Genomic DNA, 12589 nt, shown 5'->3' with positions numbered 1-12589 from the left:
TTTGATAATGTTAAAGAAGCATTCTTAATTTCTTAGGTGTGATGATGATATTATAATTAAATTAAAAGAAAATCTACAGATGAAATGATTTAATGTCTTGGATTTGCATAAAAATAATATGAAGTTAGAGAGAAGAGGGCATAGATGAAACAAGATTTGCCATGAATTAACCATTGTTGAAGCTGGTGATGGATACATAGGAGTTCATTGTACTCTATTTTCATATATTTTTGAAATTTTCCATAAAAAGGAGGTCTTTCTTGTCTATGACGATAAATCAGCTCACTGGACTCATAACAGAATTCAGATGAGCACACTGGTAGGATGTAAGTTGAGGCCCTCTAGGCAGAAGCTATGGGTTTGAGAATCAAAGGATGACACCATGCATATTAATTCATTTGCTTCAAAATTTCCTAATTCTCATGCTGCTTTTTAGAAAAGAAAGTAAGTATTGAAGAAAGAGAGCTGAAGGAAGAGATGACAGTGATTAGCATATGGAAGACAGACCAACTTGGAGTCAAGTCAGTTATGTGTAATTCTTGCCTTGCTCCCCAGCTTTATCTCTAGTCCTGGAGAATTACCAGGGCCTCCTTGTACTAGGCTGGGGATGGGAGTAGGGCAACCTCTGAGCTGTTGGAATTAGAGGTCTTATTGCTGTGATCTTTGCTTTCCATAGTTAGCATGAAGACCTCACAGTGAAAGGTCTGTAAGTCTATGATATAGAACTGAGATGTAAAAGCACGTGGTGCAATAAGAAAAGATGCTAGGAATCAAAGGAGATAATAAAAAGTACTAACTAAAGGCTGAATGCCAAGGGATACTGTAATCACACTTAGTTGTATATATAGAACCTTTTCATTTTAAATATTCTTTATAGTTTTTTTTTTTTTAAGTTGACTTTTAAAAGCCAGGCTACCTTTTCTTACTTTAATTATCTTGCTTTTCAGGACTGACTTTTAGTTTGCTGGCAAGGCAACTGATTCCTCCTTTCAACATCGCGTATGCAGCTTTCTGTTCTTCAGTAATTTATGTAATTTTTGGATCATGTCATCAGATGTCCATTGGTGAGTTTAGTACCGGAAACACAGAAAATGAATGAAGTCCCCACCTCAATTATTTACTTAGTGCTAAGGAACCCTATGCTTAGGTGGAAAGGAAGGAGACAAAAGATGAACATTCTCTCCATAGGGTTAGTGTTCAGATTTTAGAAATTGAGGGCTTCTAGTGTATCATTATTAATGTCACCACCAGATAAACAGACCAGCCAGCTGTTTCCCAAAGAAATTAAAAGATAGAAGTACTTTCCTTAATGAAATTACCACATATCGGAATCTAACTGCCCTCAACCAGGAAGATTCAGTAACAATTATGCCAATACTCTTAGAGTGGATCCATCTTTCAGCTGGACCCATAATAACCAAATTCTGTGGGCCTGATATATAATAATTATGTCAGCTTATTAATTTACAATGAGAAAAGGTTGTCATAGTAATCAAAGCACTCAAACCCACAGGATGAATGCTTTTTTTCCCAACTCAAAAATCTACATACTACTCAATAATTAGAAATGATTGTTACAGGGACAACAGTAGTTAAAAATCATATAATCAGCACATTTAGTTCACCTGAGTGAACCTGCAGAGAAATAAAATCATAAAATGCCCCATTGTCTTGGTGGGGAATTGCCACCATTCGCTCTGTGAAGTGCCTTTTCCTAGGCTTCTCCACACAACCGACATTGATAATTCTGACTGACACACTCTTTCTCCAGATGTGTTTGTATATGCAGTCTGGTTATCATCCTATTCTTCTAGATGTGGAATGCTAGTCTGCCTTTTTAATCACATGTCTTTACTAAAATCCATTATGTGTTGATTTTACATTTGAACATTGAGAGAACAATTTTATTTCCATATTTCCAACTTCCTGGGGCATACCACAATTATTTCCAAACACTGATAATAAGGACTATTAGAGTTTTGTTTCTGTTAGGTAATTTATTTTATTTATCTATTTTTTTCTGTTAGGTAATTTAAAAGTAAGATTTGCCTTTGCTCCTATTTGTGAGTATGTTGATATGAGAAATAAATGAAATTATGTTTGAAACAGGTTTAGCTCAGTGTCATTTTGTACCTCGTAAGTCCTTCATTAGTGTTAGGTATTATTTTTCTTCTTATTATTATTGATTAGCTTTGTTTTCTGATACTTTCACCACCATCTTTCTTTCCACAATCTTTAAGAACAGACACAGCAGCTGAACCTGATACACATTTCCAGTTAATTTCTCTTTGAATCTCACTCCATATGCCCATAATGAAAGAGGTTAATACCTAGACCACCAAGATCTAAATTCTGTGAGTTGATCACAGTTTCTGGACCTAGAGGTTTTTTACTGCTCTTTCTTACTTCTCAATAGCCACTTTAAAATGAGAAAAGTTCTTCAGATCAAGAATGAAACAACATTAGTTCATGCCTTGATTTTGTCTATATCTGTCAGTTTCCCTGGGCTTAAAACTTTGTCTTCTGCCTAAATATCTTCTTTCATAGGTCCTTTCTTCCTTGTAAGTGCTCTGATGATTGATGTCCTGACATTGTACCCATTCAATAGTGGCCACCTGATACTGGGAACTTTCATCAAAGATGACTTTTCTAACCCCTTCTTCTATGAGGCCTATAACAGATCCTTGAGTACAGTGGCAGCCACAACTTTTTTGACCGGAATTATTCAGGTAAGACCTGAGTCTCTGAACTTCTGAAGAAGAAATAATAAACAAAAGAGCTACAAATAGACCCCTTTAATAGCTCCTGTTATCCATTATGATATAATGGAACTTCAGTGATTGACTTTTGGAAAACTTGTGGGATGTGTGGATAGGCTCTTTCCTCAGTGACAAAACTTATCCTTTGTCAGAAATCACACAATTGATTTAAGATGACATACCGAACATTCTGACCAGTCCCTTCTCTAAGACTAAAGAAGAGTCCTATAGACTATGGTTTAGTGTTTGACTCATGATTTCATGTTTTTAAATTTTTCTTTATCTGTTTTTAACAAGAGTAACACTGTTAGGCTCACGAACTACATTTGGGGTTACTAGGTATTAGAGTCAGACCTGGAATCCTTTTTTTGCAATGACAAAACCATAGCTTAAGGGTAATAATATAAATGACCTATTAAAATATCGAAACTTATTTTAGGCAGTGTCTTTATTTTTCTGAAAGTCTACTATTGAAAACTTCACCTGGTGAACTAAAGTTACATATTCTAGATATATTTCTCTTTTCAACTAACCCACTTTCTAGCTAATTATCACTGATATCTCCTGGGATAATCTTTCACCAGATAAGGATTTTTGGAAGCCTACAAATGCAGGCTATCATGGTGGGCTGACCCCAGCCCTGACATTTGCCAGCTGTATTAACATACTTAATTATCTTACCTTTGTGGGTTTTAGTTTACTCACATGTAAAATAGGAATAATAATATTTGTTTTGTAGTGTTCTTGTAAGGATTAAGTGAGAAAATGCATGTAAAACACTCAGCCCAGAGCCTGTCACTTAGTAAGCATCAATAAATTATAATCACTGGGTACGAGGAAATGAATTTGGTACTTTAACAGAAACATGTGTGTGTGTGTGTGTGTGTGTGTGTGCATAAAATATTTTGTCAAATTTTGGAAGTTTTCATCTATTATTCACATATATATACATATGTGTGTATGTCTGTGTGTATATATATATATGTATATATATATATTTCCTGTAGTTAAAAAATTCAGTCTTGTAGGAGAAGACAAAATAACAGGCAATAAGTCAGTAAGCTGTTAATTATCTAAGTGGCCTTGGGCATGTTCTGTCCCCTCCTTTGAGCTTCAGGTTTTTTAATTTAGTAAAGGAGGAGCCATTCCATTTCTTTTCCCTGTTCCTTCTGCTAAATACAATTTAAAACCTTGGAACATTATATATAAAACAAATGTAAGAAGACTCTGAAAGGTGGAGAGAAGAAGGCAAACTGGTTTGGCACCTTAGGACACAAAGTACAACACAGTGGTGAGTTCTCTGGGTTTTCTTTTTGCCTCATATGGCTCAATCTTTGTGCCGAAGAAGCCAGAAACCCAAAATGCAGACAGATTCAGACCAAAGAAAAGCCCCAAGAAAGGTCTGCAGTTTATAGCCACAGGACCAGGAAATGCTAGCAAGACTGAAACATTTATACAGTAATTGATCTACTCCAGACAAACACTAAGACAAAACAGAATTGTGGTGTCACCACCATTTATGCCTGCAAAAGCCAAGTAGGGAGCGTAGATTTTCATCCTCAAGTAGTTACAATGAGGTACCCACTCACCCTCAACTGGGGTTTGTCAGAGAAGAAGAAAAGGCCAAATAGAGAGTTAGGACTTCCATTCCCACTGAGCAGTAATGAGACACCCTTCCTACTCTTTGCTGGAGTGGTGTCAGAGAAGGCCCAGTAAAGAGTCAGGTCTTTCACCACTACACGGAAGTAATAAGAACAATCCCCCTCTGCTGTAGTGTCACTGAAGGCCGTGTGGGAGAAAAGTAAAGGCATTCTTGTCTCTCCCAGCCAGGATGTTATCAATGGAGGCCTAGCGGGGATCCAGACTCCCAGCCATGCTCAGCAAAATAAAGAGTCCCTGCTGCCTTAGGTGTCAGTGGAGGCTGAGAGGAGAACCTGGACTTCTACTCCTACCAAGCAATAACAAGGTGGTACCCTCTCCTTCCCCTTCCAGCACTTTGTCAAAATAAGCTAGTTAAGACAGAAGGTTAACTAAGATCCAGAGTCTCATAGCATAGTACCCGAAATGTATGATTGAACTGAAAATCACTTGTTATACCAAGAACCAGGAAAATCTCAACTTGAATAAAAAAATATGATATAAAAATTCCAACACTGAGATGATAGTAATGTTAGAATTATCTGGAAAGATTTTAAAGTAGCCATTCTAAAAAATGTTTCAGCAAGCAATTATGAATGTACTTGAAACAAGTGAAGAACACTCAGCAAATAAATAGAAAATGTAAAGAAGGACCAAAATGGAAATTTTAAAACTGAAAAAAAATACAATAACCAAAATTAAAAATTTAAAGGATGGGCTCAACACAGAATAGAGGAGATAGAGGGAAAAAATCAATAAACTTGAAGAAAGAATAATAGAAATTACCTAATCTGAACAACAGAGAGAAAATCGACTGAAAAAACTAATAGAGCCTTGGGGACAAAAGATCTAGCATTTGTGTAATAAGAGTCCAGAAAGAGAGGAGAAAAAAGATGAGGCTAAATTACTTGAAGAAATAATAGATGAAAACTTCCCAATTTTGGCAAAAGATCTAATGCTACAGATTCAAGAAGCTGAGAAAATCTCAAAGAAGATAAATTTATAGAAATTCACCCAAAGACAAATTATAGTCAAACTTCAGAAAACTAAAGACAATGAAAAAAAAATATTGAAAGCAATGAGAGAAACACTTTACCTAGAGAGGGAAAACAATAACAGCAGATTTCTTATTAGAAACCATGGAGGCCAGAAGGAAGTGGCACAATATTTTTTGTTCACTGAAAGAAAAGAGTTGCCAATCCAAAATCATATGCCCAGTGAAAATATCCTTCAAGAATGAAAGGAAAGTCAAGACATTCTCAGACAAAGGAAAACTAAGAGAATTTGTCATAAACAAACCTACCCTAAAAGAATGGCTGAAGGAAGTTCTCTAAAAATAAAGGAAAAGATAAAAGAAGGAATCTTGAAACATCAGGAAGGAAAAAACAATAATGGAAAGAGTAAAAATATTGTTAAGTATGATAGTTTTTTCTTGTCCTTTTGGGTTTTCTAAGTTATGTTTGATAGTTGAAACAAAATTATAACACTGTCTGATATGATTCAACATGTACATAGAAGAAAATTGAAAACAATTATTTTATAAACAAACATAAAGGGAAGTAAAGTTTCTATACTTTGCTTGAATTGGTAAAATGTCAACACCAGTAGACTAATAAGTTATGTATACATAATGTAATACCAAGAGCAAGCACTAAAGAAGCTATACAAAAAGATACACTCAAAAACACTATAGATAAATATGGAATTCTAAAAATGTTCACGTGATCCACAAAAGTCAGAAAAAAGAAAAAGAAAAATGAAAAAAGAAAAAACAGAAAAATAGCATACTTAAGCTCTAATGTTTCAACATTTACATTAAAAATAGAAATAGACATATTTAAAAATATGCCGTCTACAAGAAACATCAAATATAGTGATATAGATAGGTTGACTATAAAAGAATGAAAAGATACAGCAAGTAAATATGAATCAAAGGAAAGCAGAATTGACTAAATTAATATCAGATAAAGTGGACTTTAGAGCCAAGAAAATTACTAAAGGTAGAGAGGAACATTATATAATGATAAAAGGATCAATCTACCAAGAAGACATAGCAATCCTAAGTATGTATGCACCAAACGACAGAGATACAAAATATGTGAAACAAAAACTAATAGAAATGAAAGGAGAAATAGACAAATCCACAGTTACAGTTGGAGACTTCAACATTCCTCTCTCAAAAATTGATGGAACAACTAGACAGAAAATCAGCAAGGAAATAATAAAACTCAACAACACTGCCAACGAATAGGACTTAAGAGACATTTAAAGAACATTCCATCCAATAGCAACAGAACACCCACACTTTTCAATGACCCTTGGAACATATACCCAGATAAACCATATCCTGTGCCATAAAACTAACCTCAATAAACTTAAATGAATTAATATCAAACAGTATTTTCTCTGACCACAGTGGAATCGAACTAGAACTTGATAACAGAAAATGAACAGGAAAATCTTCAAATATTTGGATGCTAAAGACACACTTCTAAGTAATCCGAAGATCAAAGAGGAAGTCTCAAGGGGAATTTTTTATAAATACACTAGGGTAAATAAAAATAAAATATACTAAAATTTGTGAGACATAGCTAAAGTAGTGCTGAGAGGGAAATTTAAATTTAAATTTAAAGAAGTCTGAACTAGATAATAATATATAACATTTATTGCTATGTGTAGTCACTATTCAAAGTACTTTACATGCATTATTTCATTTGATTCTTACATCTTTTTTGAGGGTGGGTGTTACTATGGTCCTTATTTTAAGGAAACAAGGGTAAAATGAAATGAAGTGAATTGCCATGGTCACAGAGCTAGTAACATTGGGATTCAGGCTCAAAGTGATCTACCTCCAGAATTGGTGCTCTAGATAATCTTGAAGTGCAAATAATATTAATAAAAGAGAAGAGTTCAGTGCCAAAAGAACATGAGGTAGAGGAATAATCTTTAGTTGGGTTGGAGTTGTCTGGAAAGGAAAACAACCATTTACTGAAGTTTTCTTTCATTCATTGACCATTTTGTACTCGCTTTCTATAAGAATGGCAGAGAGGTTTCATGTCACAAGCCAACTCTGAAAATGGCTACCTAGAAAACAATATTAACACAGATTCTGATGCCCCATAACAGCTGAGCAAAAGAGTTTTATGGTTAATTGGCTATTTTCCATTTACAAGGTGGGAAGTAAAGATGACATGAGAATGAATGATGTGTATTTGCATCTGTCACTATTTTAAGTTTTGAGCTAGATGTTTTACATATGTTATGTTATGTAATCCATACAAAACACTGTGTGTAGAGTATTATTCACGATTTATAGATTAGGAAACCGAGGCTCAGAGAGTTTAGTTAACTGATTCAAACTCACACAGTCAGTAAGTGTCAGAGCCAGGATTGAAGCCGACTTCTCAGTCCCAAGGAATCATGCCTTCTCATGGACATGGATTGGTGGAGATGGCAAAAGAGAGTGGTTCATGCAAAAAAAAAGAGTGGTAAGCACAGAAATAGCAATCAGCCAATCACTGAAAAGACAGGAAGGAGATTGGCCTGACTAAAGCAGAGGAGCATATAGGGTGATAATGACAGACGATTAAGGCGGACAGAGCACCCAGCTGAATGGAAGCTTTAAAACAAAAAGCTTTTGAAGCTAAAAGATTTATTCTTCCAATTTGTTTTCTGAGGGCTTCTAATGCAGTGGAAGATATAGTGACAATAGTAGGCTTCAAGACTTGTTTCTCTTTCCCCATATTCTTGTACCAGTTTTCTTTTCTTTTTTTTAACTTATTTATTTTAATTAGTTTCAAGTATACAGTACATTGGTTAGACATCTATATAGTTCGCAAAATGATCCCCAAATTGCTCCCTCCCTCCTCTGACCCTCACCTAGCCAACATATTTATGTTAATTGCATTTCCTATGCTCCCCATCCCCATGACCATCCAACAACTACTAATTTGTACTTCTTTAAACCTTCACCCCATCCTCCCAGCCTTCCAACACCCACCATCAATCAGCAAATTGTCAACTATATTTGTGAGTCTGTTTTTGATTAGTTCTTTTTATTCCTTAGATTCTACATATAAGTGAAATCATACAGTGTTTATTTTTCTCTGACTTAAATACCTTCTAGGTCCATCAAAGCAATATCTTTTTCCATCCGCTTCCTTTTAGTCTCTGTGTCTTTTAATCTGATAGGCAACATGTAGGGGTATTGTTTTCCTTTCCATTCATCCACTCTTTTAGTTGGAGCATTTAATTCTTTTCCATTTGAAGTACTTATTGATAGGAATGTAGTTACCATTTTTTATTCCTGTTTTTGATACATGTTTCTTTCTTTTTAAAGAAGTCCCTCTAACATTTCCTATAATACTGGCTCGATGGTGATACATTCCTTTAGCTTATTTTCGTCTGGGAAGTTCTTTGTCTGTCCTTCGACTATAAATGATAGCTTTGCTGAATAAATTATTCTTGGTTGTAGATCCTGAGTCTTCATCCTGTCAAATATTTTTTGTCAAGCTCTTCTGTCCTGCATAGTTTCTTTTGAGAAATCAGCTGCCAGTCTTAAGGGTTTTTCCTTCTAAGTAACTATCTGTTTTTCTCATCCTGCTTTTAATATTCTTTTTTTGTATTCAACCTTTGGCATTTTAATTATGATGTGTCTCAGTGTGGGCCTCTTTGAATCCCTGATTTTCAGAATTCTCTGAGCTTCCTGGGGTTTTATGTCCATTTTCTGCACCAGGTTAGGAAAGCTTTCCATCATTATTTCTTCAAACAGCTTTTCAACATCGTGATTTTCTTCAGTTACGCCCACCAGACAGATATTTGGACCCTTAATAGTGTCCTATATACTCCTTAAATTCTTTTTATAGTCTTGGCATCTTTTTTCTTGCCATTCTGATTGAGTGCCCTTGGCTTTCCCGTCCTCTAGATAGGGCATTTGATTATTTTCTTTATTCACTCTGTTTATTCCATTGTCTATTCCATTTAATATACTTCTCATCTCAGATAATATGTTCTTCATTTCATATTGGTTCCCTTCTGTAATTTCCATTTCGATTTTTATGTTTTTTTTATCTCTTTGTTGAAGTTCTCACTGAATTTAACCAAACTTCATTGAGCATCTTTATAACCAGTGTTTTGAACTCTGCTTCTGTTAGATTACTTGACTCCATTATATCTGGATCTCTGTTTTGTTCTCTCATATGATTTCTGCTTTTTTGTCTCCCCATTTTGACTGCCTTTTCATGTCTGTTTCTATGTACTAAACAAAGCTCTTTAGTCTCCCGGTCTTATTAGTTTGGCTTTGTGAAGTAAATGTTCAGTGGTACAGTCCTGAGAGTGGTTTAGCTGCAGGCCAAATTTAGCCCAAGCCTCTGCCCCTCCGGGGCCACCTATTAAAATTTAGCAAGCAATCCACAGATACTGTGCTTATAGTTGCCTCAAAGGGCCACACCAGAAACTGAGGCTAGCTGCCTCCAGTATGAGTATAGGTGCTGCTCAGCAAGGAGCACCTGACTTGCTGAGGATACACCTAGATGTGGCTTAGGTGGGGCTGTGAGTTGAGGAGGCGGGATTTCAGGGAATACTCTGGGCGGAGCGACCTCTGTTATCCAGTTTGATGACGTCAGACCTATGGAGGTGCAGTTTCCTGCGCACTGTCAAGGGGGAGGTCTCAACAGGAAACAATGGATACCGCCGGCACTTCTGGACCAAGCGAGTCTCACTTCAGGCCCTCACTCCAACAATGTCTCCCTGTAAGTCCCTGGTGCTCCCTGTGCAGCTGGACTGGCACTGGTGCTCAGAGGGAGCAGGTCCATCACGGCAAAAATCTGCTGGTGGACGTGGCCCCTTTAAGAAGCTTCTGCTACTGCTGCAGCCTCCATTTCAGCTGCTGGAGACTAGGTAGGCTTGCATCTTCAGATTTTTTTAATTGTCTTTTCCTTTGTGAAAAGCTGCATTCCTCTCAGGGATAAGATCTCCTGGAAAGGGCTATCAGAGCTTCTAATGAAAGGGCCTTGAAAAAGGAAATGGCTTGTTCTGATTGCTTTGTTACTGTTAACCCTAAGCCAACAAGGTCAGTAGATTCTAAGGCAAGAAATCAACTTTAAGTGCTTGTGAAGAAAATGTGTGCTCTATAGGGGGCCTCTGAATGAACACTCAGGACCTACCTTATCTCATTAGATTCAGTTAATTAGGGAAAGAGAAACAGAAGAGTTATCAAAGGGGCCTAACCTAACTTTTTTGTTGGAAGTCCCCAGGAGAGAACCTAATTGGTGCCATGGCTGGTTTGATGACATTCCATCTCACTCTGTTTTTCTTTTCCATCTGACCACTCTGCAGCTATCAATGGGCGTGTTAGGTTTTGGCTTCATTGCCACTTACCTTCCAGAGGCTGCCATCAGTGCTTACCTGGCTGCCACAGCACTACACATTATACTGTCCCAGCTGACTTGCATCTTTGGGATTATGATTAGTTTCCACGCTGGCCCTATCTCCTTCTTCTATGTGAGTAATTTCTACCCTCACCCCCAATTACAAATACCCCTCCCCTTGTTTCCAAAAAGAAGCAGACCCGAGTGGAGATGCTTCTACATAGACAGTTGGGTGAAGAGGTCCTGGAAAGAATTTTATCTCTTTTAGATTTACAGTCTTGATTAATTGCAGATGCCAGTTGGACCATGTTCTCAGTTGCATTAACCGTTTTGCCCAGATTTTTAAACTAATGTTTTACATTAAGCTAAACTAATGATTTATATTAAAATTTGGTCTTTAAGATACTGTATCTATCACAATTTTTCCCACTACATGCCTTATAACAAACATGTATCTTAAAGATACATGTAAAATGCTGAAGAATGTAAAATGCTAAGTAATCCCTGAATGATAAAAAAAAATGGCATAGAAGCCAAGCTAACGAATATATATGGTCTGAAAAAATCAATAAAGAATAGGCTAATTAACAGACCTTCATTACACTGAAATATATAAAGTGTATTCTTTCCTTATTGGACGTTACTGTTTATAATATCACTTTTTCAACTTAAAAAAAATACACATGTACCTACTTGGTCTCACTGTTCTAGTAGTGCTCCAAAGAGTTTTGGGACTTCTTTTTGAACTAATCTAGAAAGAGTTTCATTTTCTAGATTTAGGCAATTATATCCCTTTCTAATCCTCTGTAATTTTGTTTTCTTTCAGAACATAGTTAACTACTGTATGTCTCTCCCAAAAGCTAATTCTACCAGCATCCTACTATTCCTAACTGCTGTTGTTGCTCTGAGAACCAACAAATGCATAAGAATTTCCTTCAATCAGTACCCCATTGAGTTTCCTATGGAAGTTTTTCTGGTAGGTGTTTTGATGACCCAAATTCATGGTTAAGATCATTTAAAATACCTACCTTTTAAACAATTATATAAAAAGCAACCTAGGGAAAGAAAGGTTCAGAGAAGACTAAAAATAACTTAGATTTTTTTTTTTATTTTTCGTTTCAAAATATACAGTACATTGGTTAGACATTGACATAGCCTATGAAATGGTCCCCCTGATTACTCTACTGGCTGTACACATAGCCATTACATTACTGTTGACTGCATTCCCCATACCCGTGACCATCTATCAACAACTAATTTGTACTTCTTTAACCCTTTACCCCTTTCTCCCAGCCCCCCAACCCCCTCCCCTCTGGCTGTCACCAGATGTCTTCTATATTAATGAGTCAATTTTAAAAATAGCTTTTAAAAAACATATGTTGAATGGTGACAAAGCTGAATATTTAGTTTTAAATACTAGCTTATATTTGTAAAACATACTTATTTTCAAAGGACTTTTATCTATTGCCTCTTTTTCACACTATTTAAAAATAAGGTTTTTTCCTCCTTATGAGAGTAACATGGGCTCATCCTAACATTTTCAAAAGACATAAAGAAGAAAAAAGGGAGAAAAAGAATTCCAAACGCTGCACCACCCAGAGTCAACTACAATCGATAGTTTTGGATTTTCAGTTTTTCAGTCCTTTTTTCTTTCAAACAAATGCTCAGTGTTGGTGAATTTCCATCTTCTATGTAGAAGTTTTGTTTCTATTTTAACATAGTTGCAATCATTCTGCTATTCACCCTCCACACATTCTCACTATGCTACAGGAAAGAAATTGAGGGAGATGAGATGTGACGTGAATTACCTAATCCATGTCACTG

At 36.1% G+C, this 12589-nt stretch overlaps 1 protein-coding gene across 1 annotated transcript in view; it reads left to right on the top strand.

Moving 5' to 3' along the window:
* Window positions 1-12589, top strand: part of SLC26A8 (solute carrier family 26 member 8) — a 72265-nt gene that overhangs the window by 19924 nt on the left and 39752 nt on the right. The window contains exons 3-6 of the mRNA XM_016120203.2: window positions 948-1064; window positions 2548-2729; window positions 10734-10898; window positions 11592-11741. Of these exons, the coding sequence (XP_015975689.1) occupies window positions 948-1064; window positions 2548-2729; window positions 10734-10898; window positions 11592-11741 (614 nt within the window). The remainder of the gene's footprint in view (window positions 1-947; window positions 1065-2547; window positions 2730-10733; window positions 10899-11591; window positions 11742-12589) is intronic.

This window comes from Rousettus aegyptiacus, unplaced genomic scaffold (genome assembly GCF_014176215.1).
Source record: "Rousettus aegyptiacus isolate mRouAeg1 unplaced genomic scaffold, mRouAeg1.p scaffold_m13_p_1, whole genome shotgun sequence".
Taxonomy (NCBI): domain Eukaryota; kingdom Metazoa; phylum Chordata; class Mammalia; order Chiroptera; family Pteropodidae; genus Rousettus; species Rousettus aegyptiacus.
The sequence above is the reverse complement of the archived record's forward strand: the minus strand, read 5'-3'. Positions and strand labels throughout refer to the sequence as shown.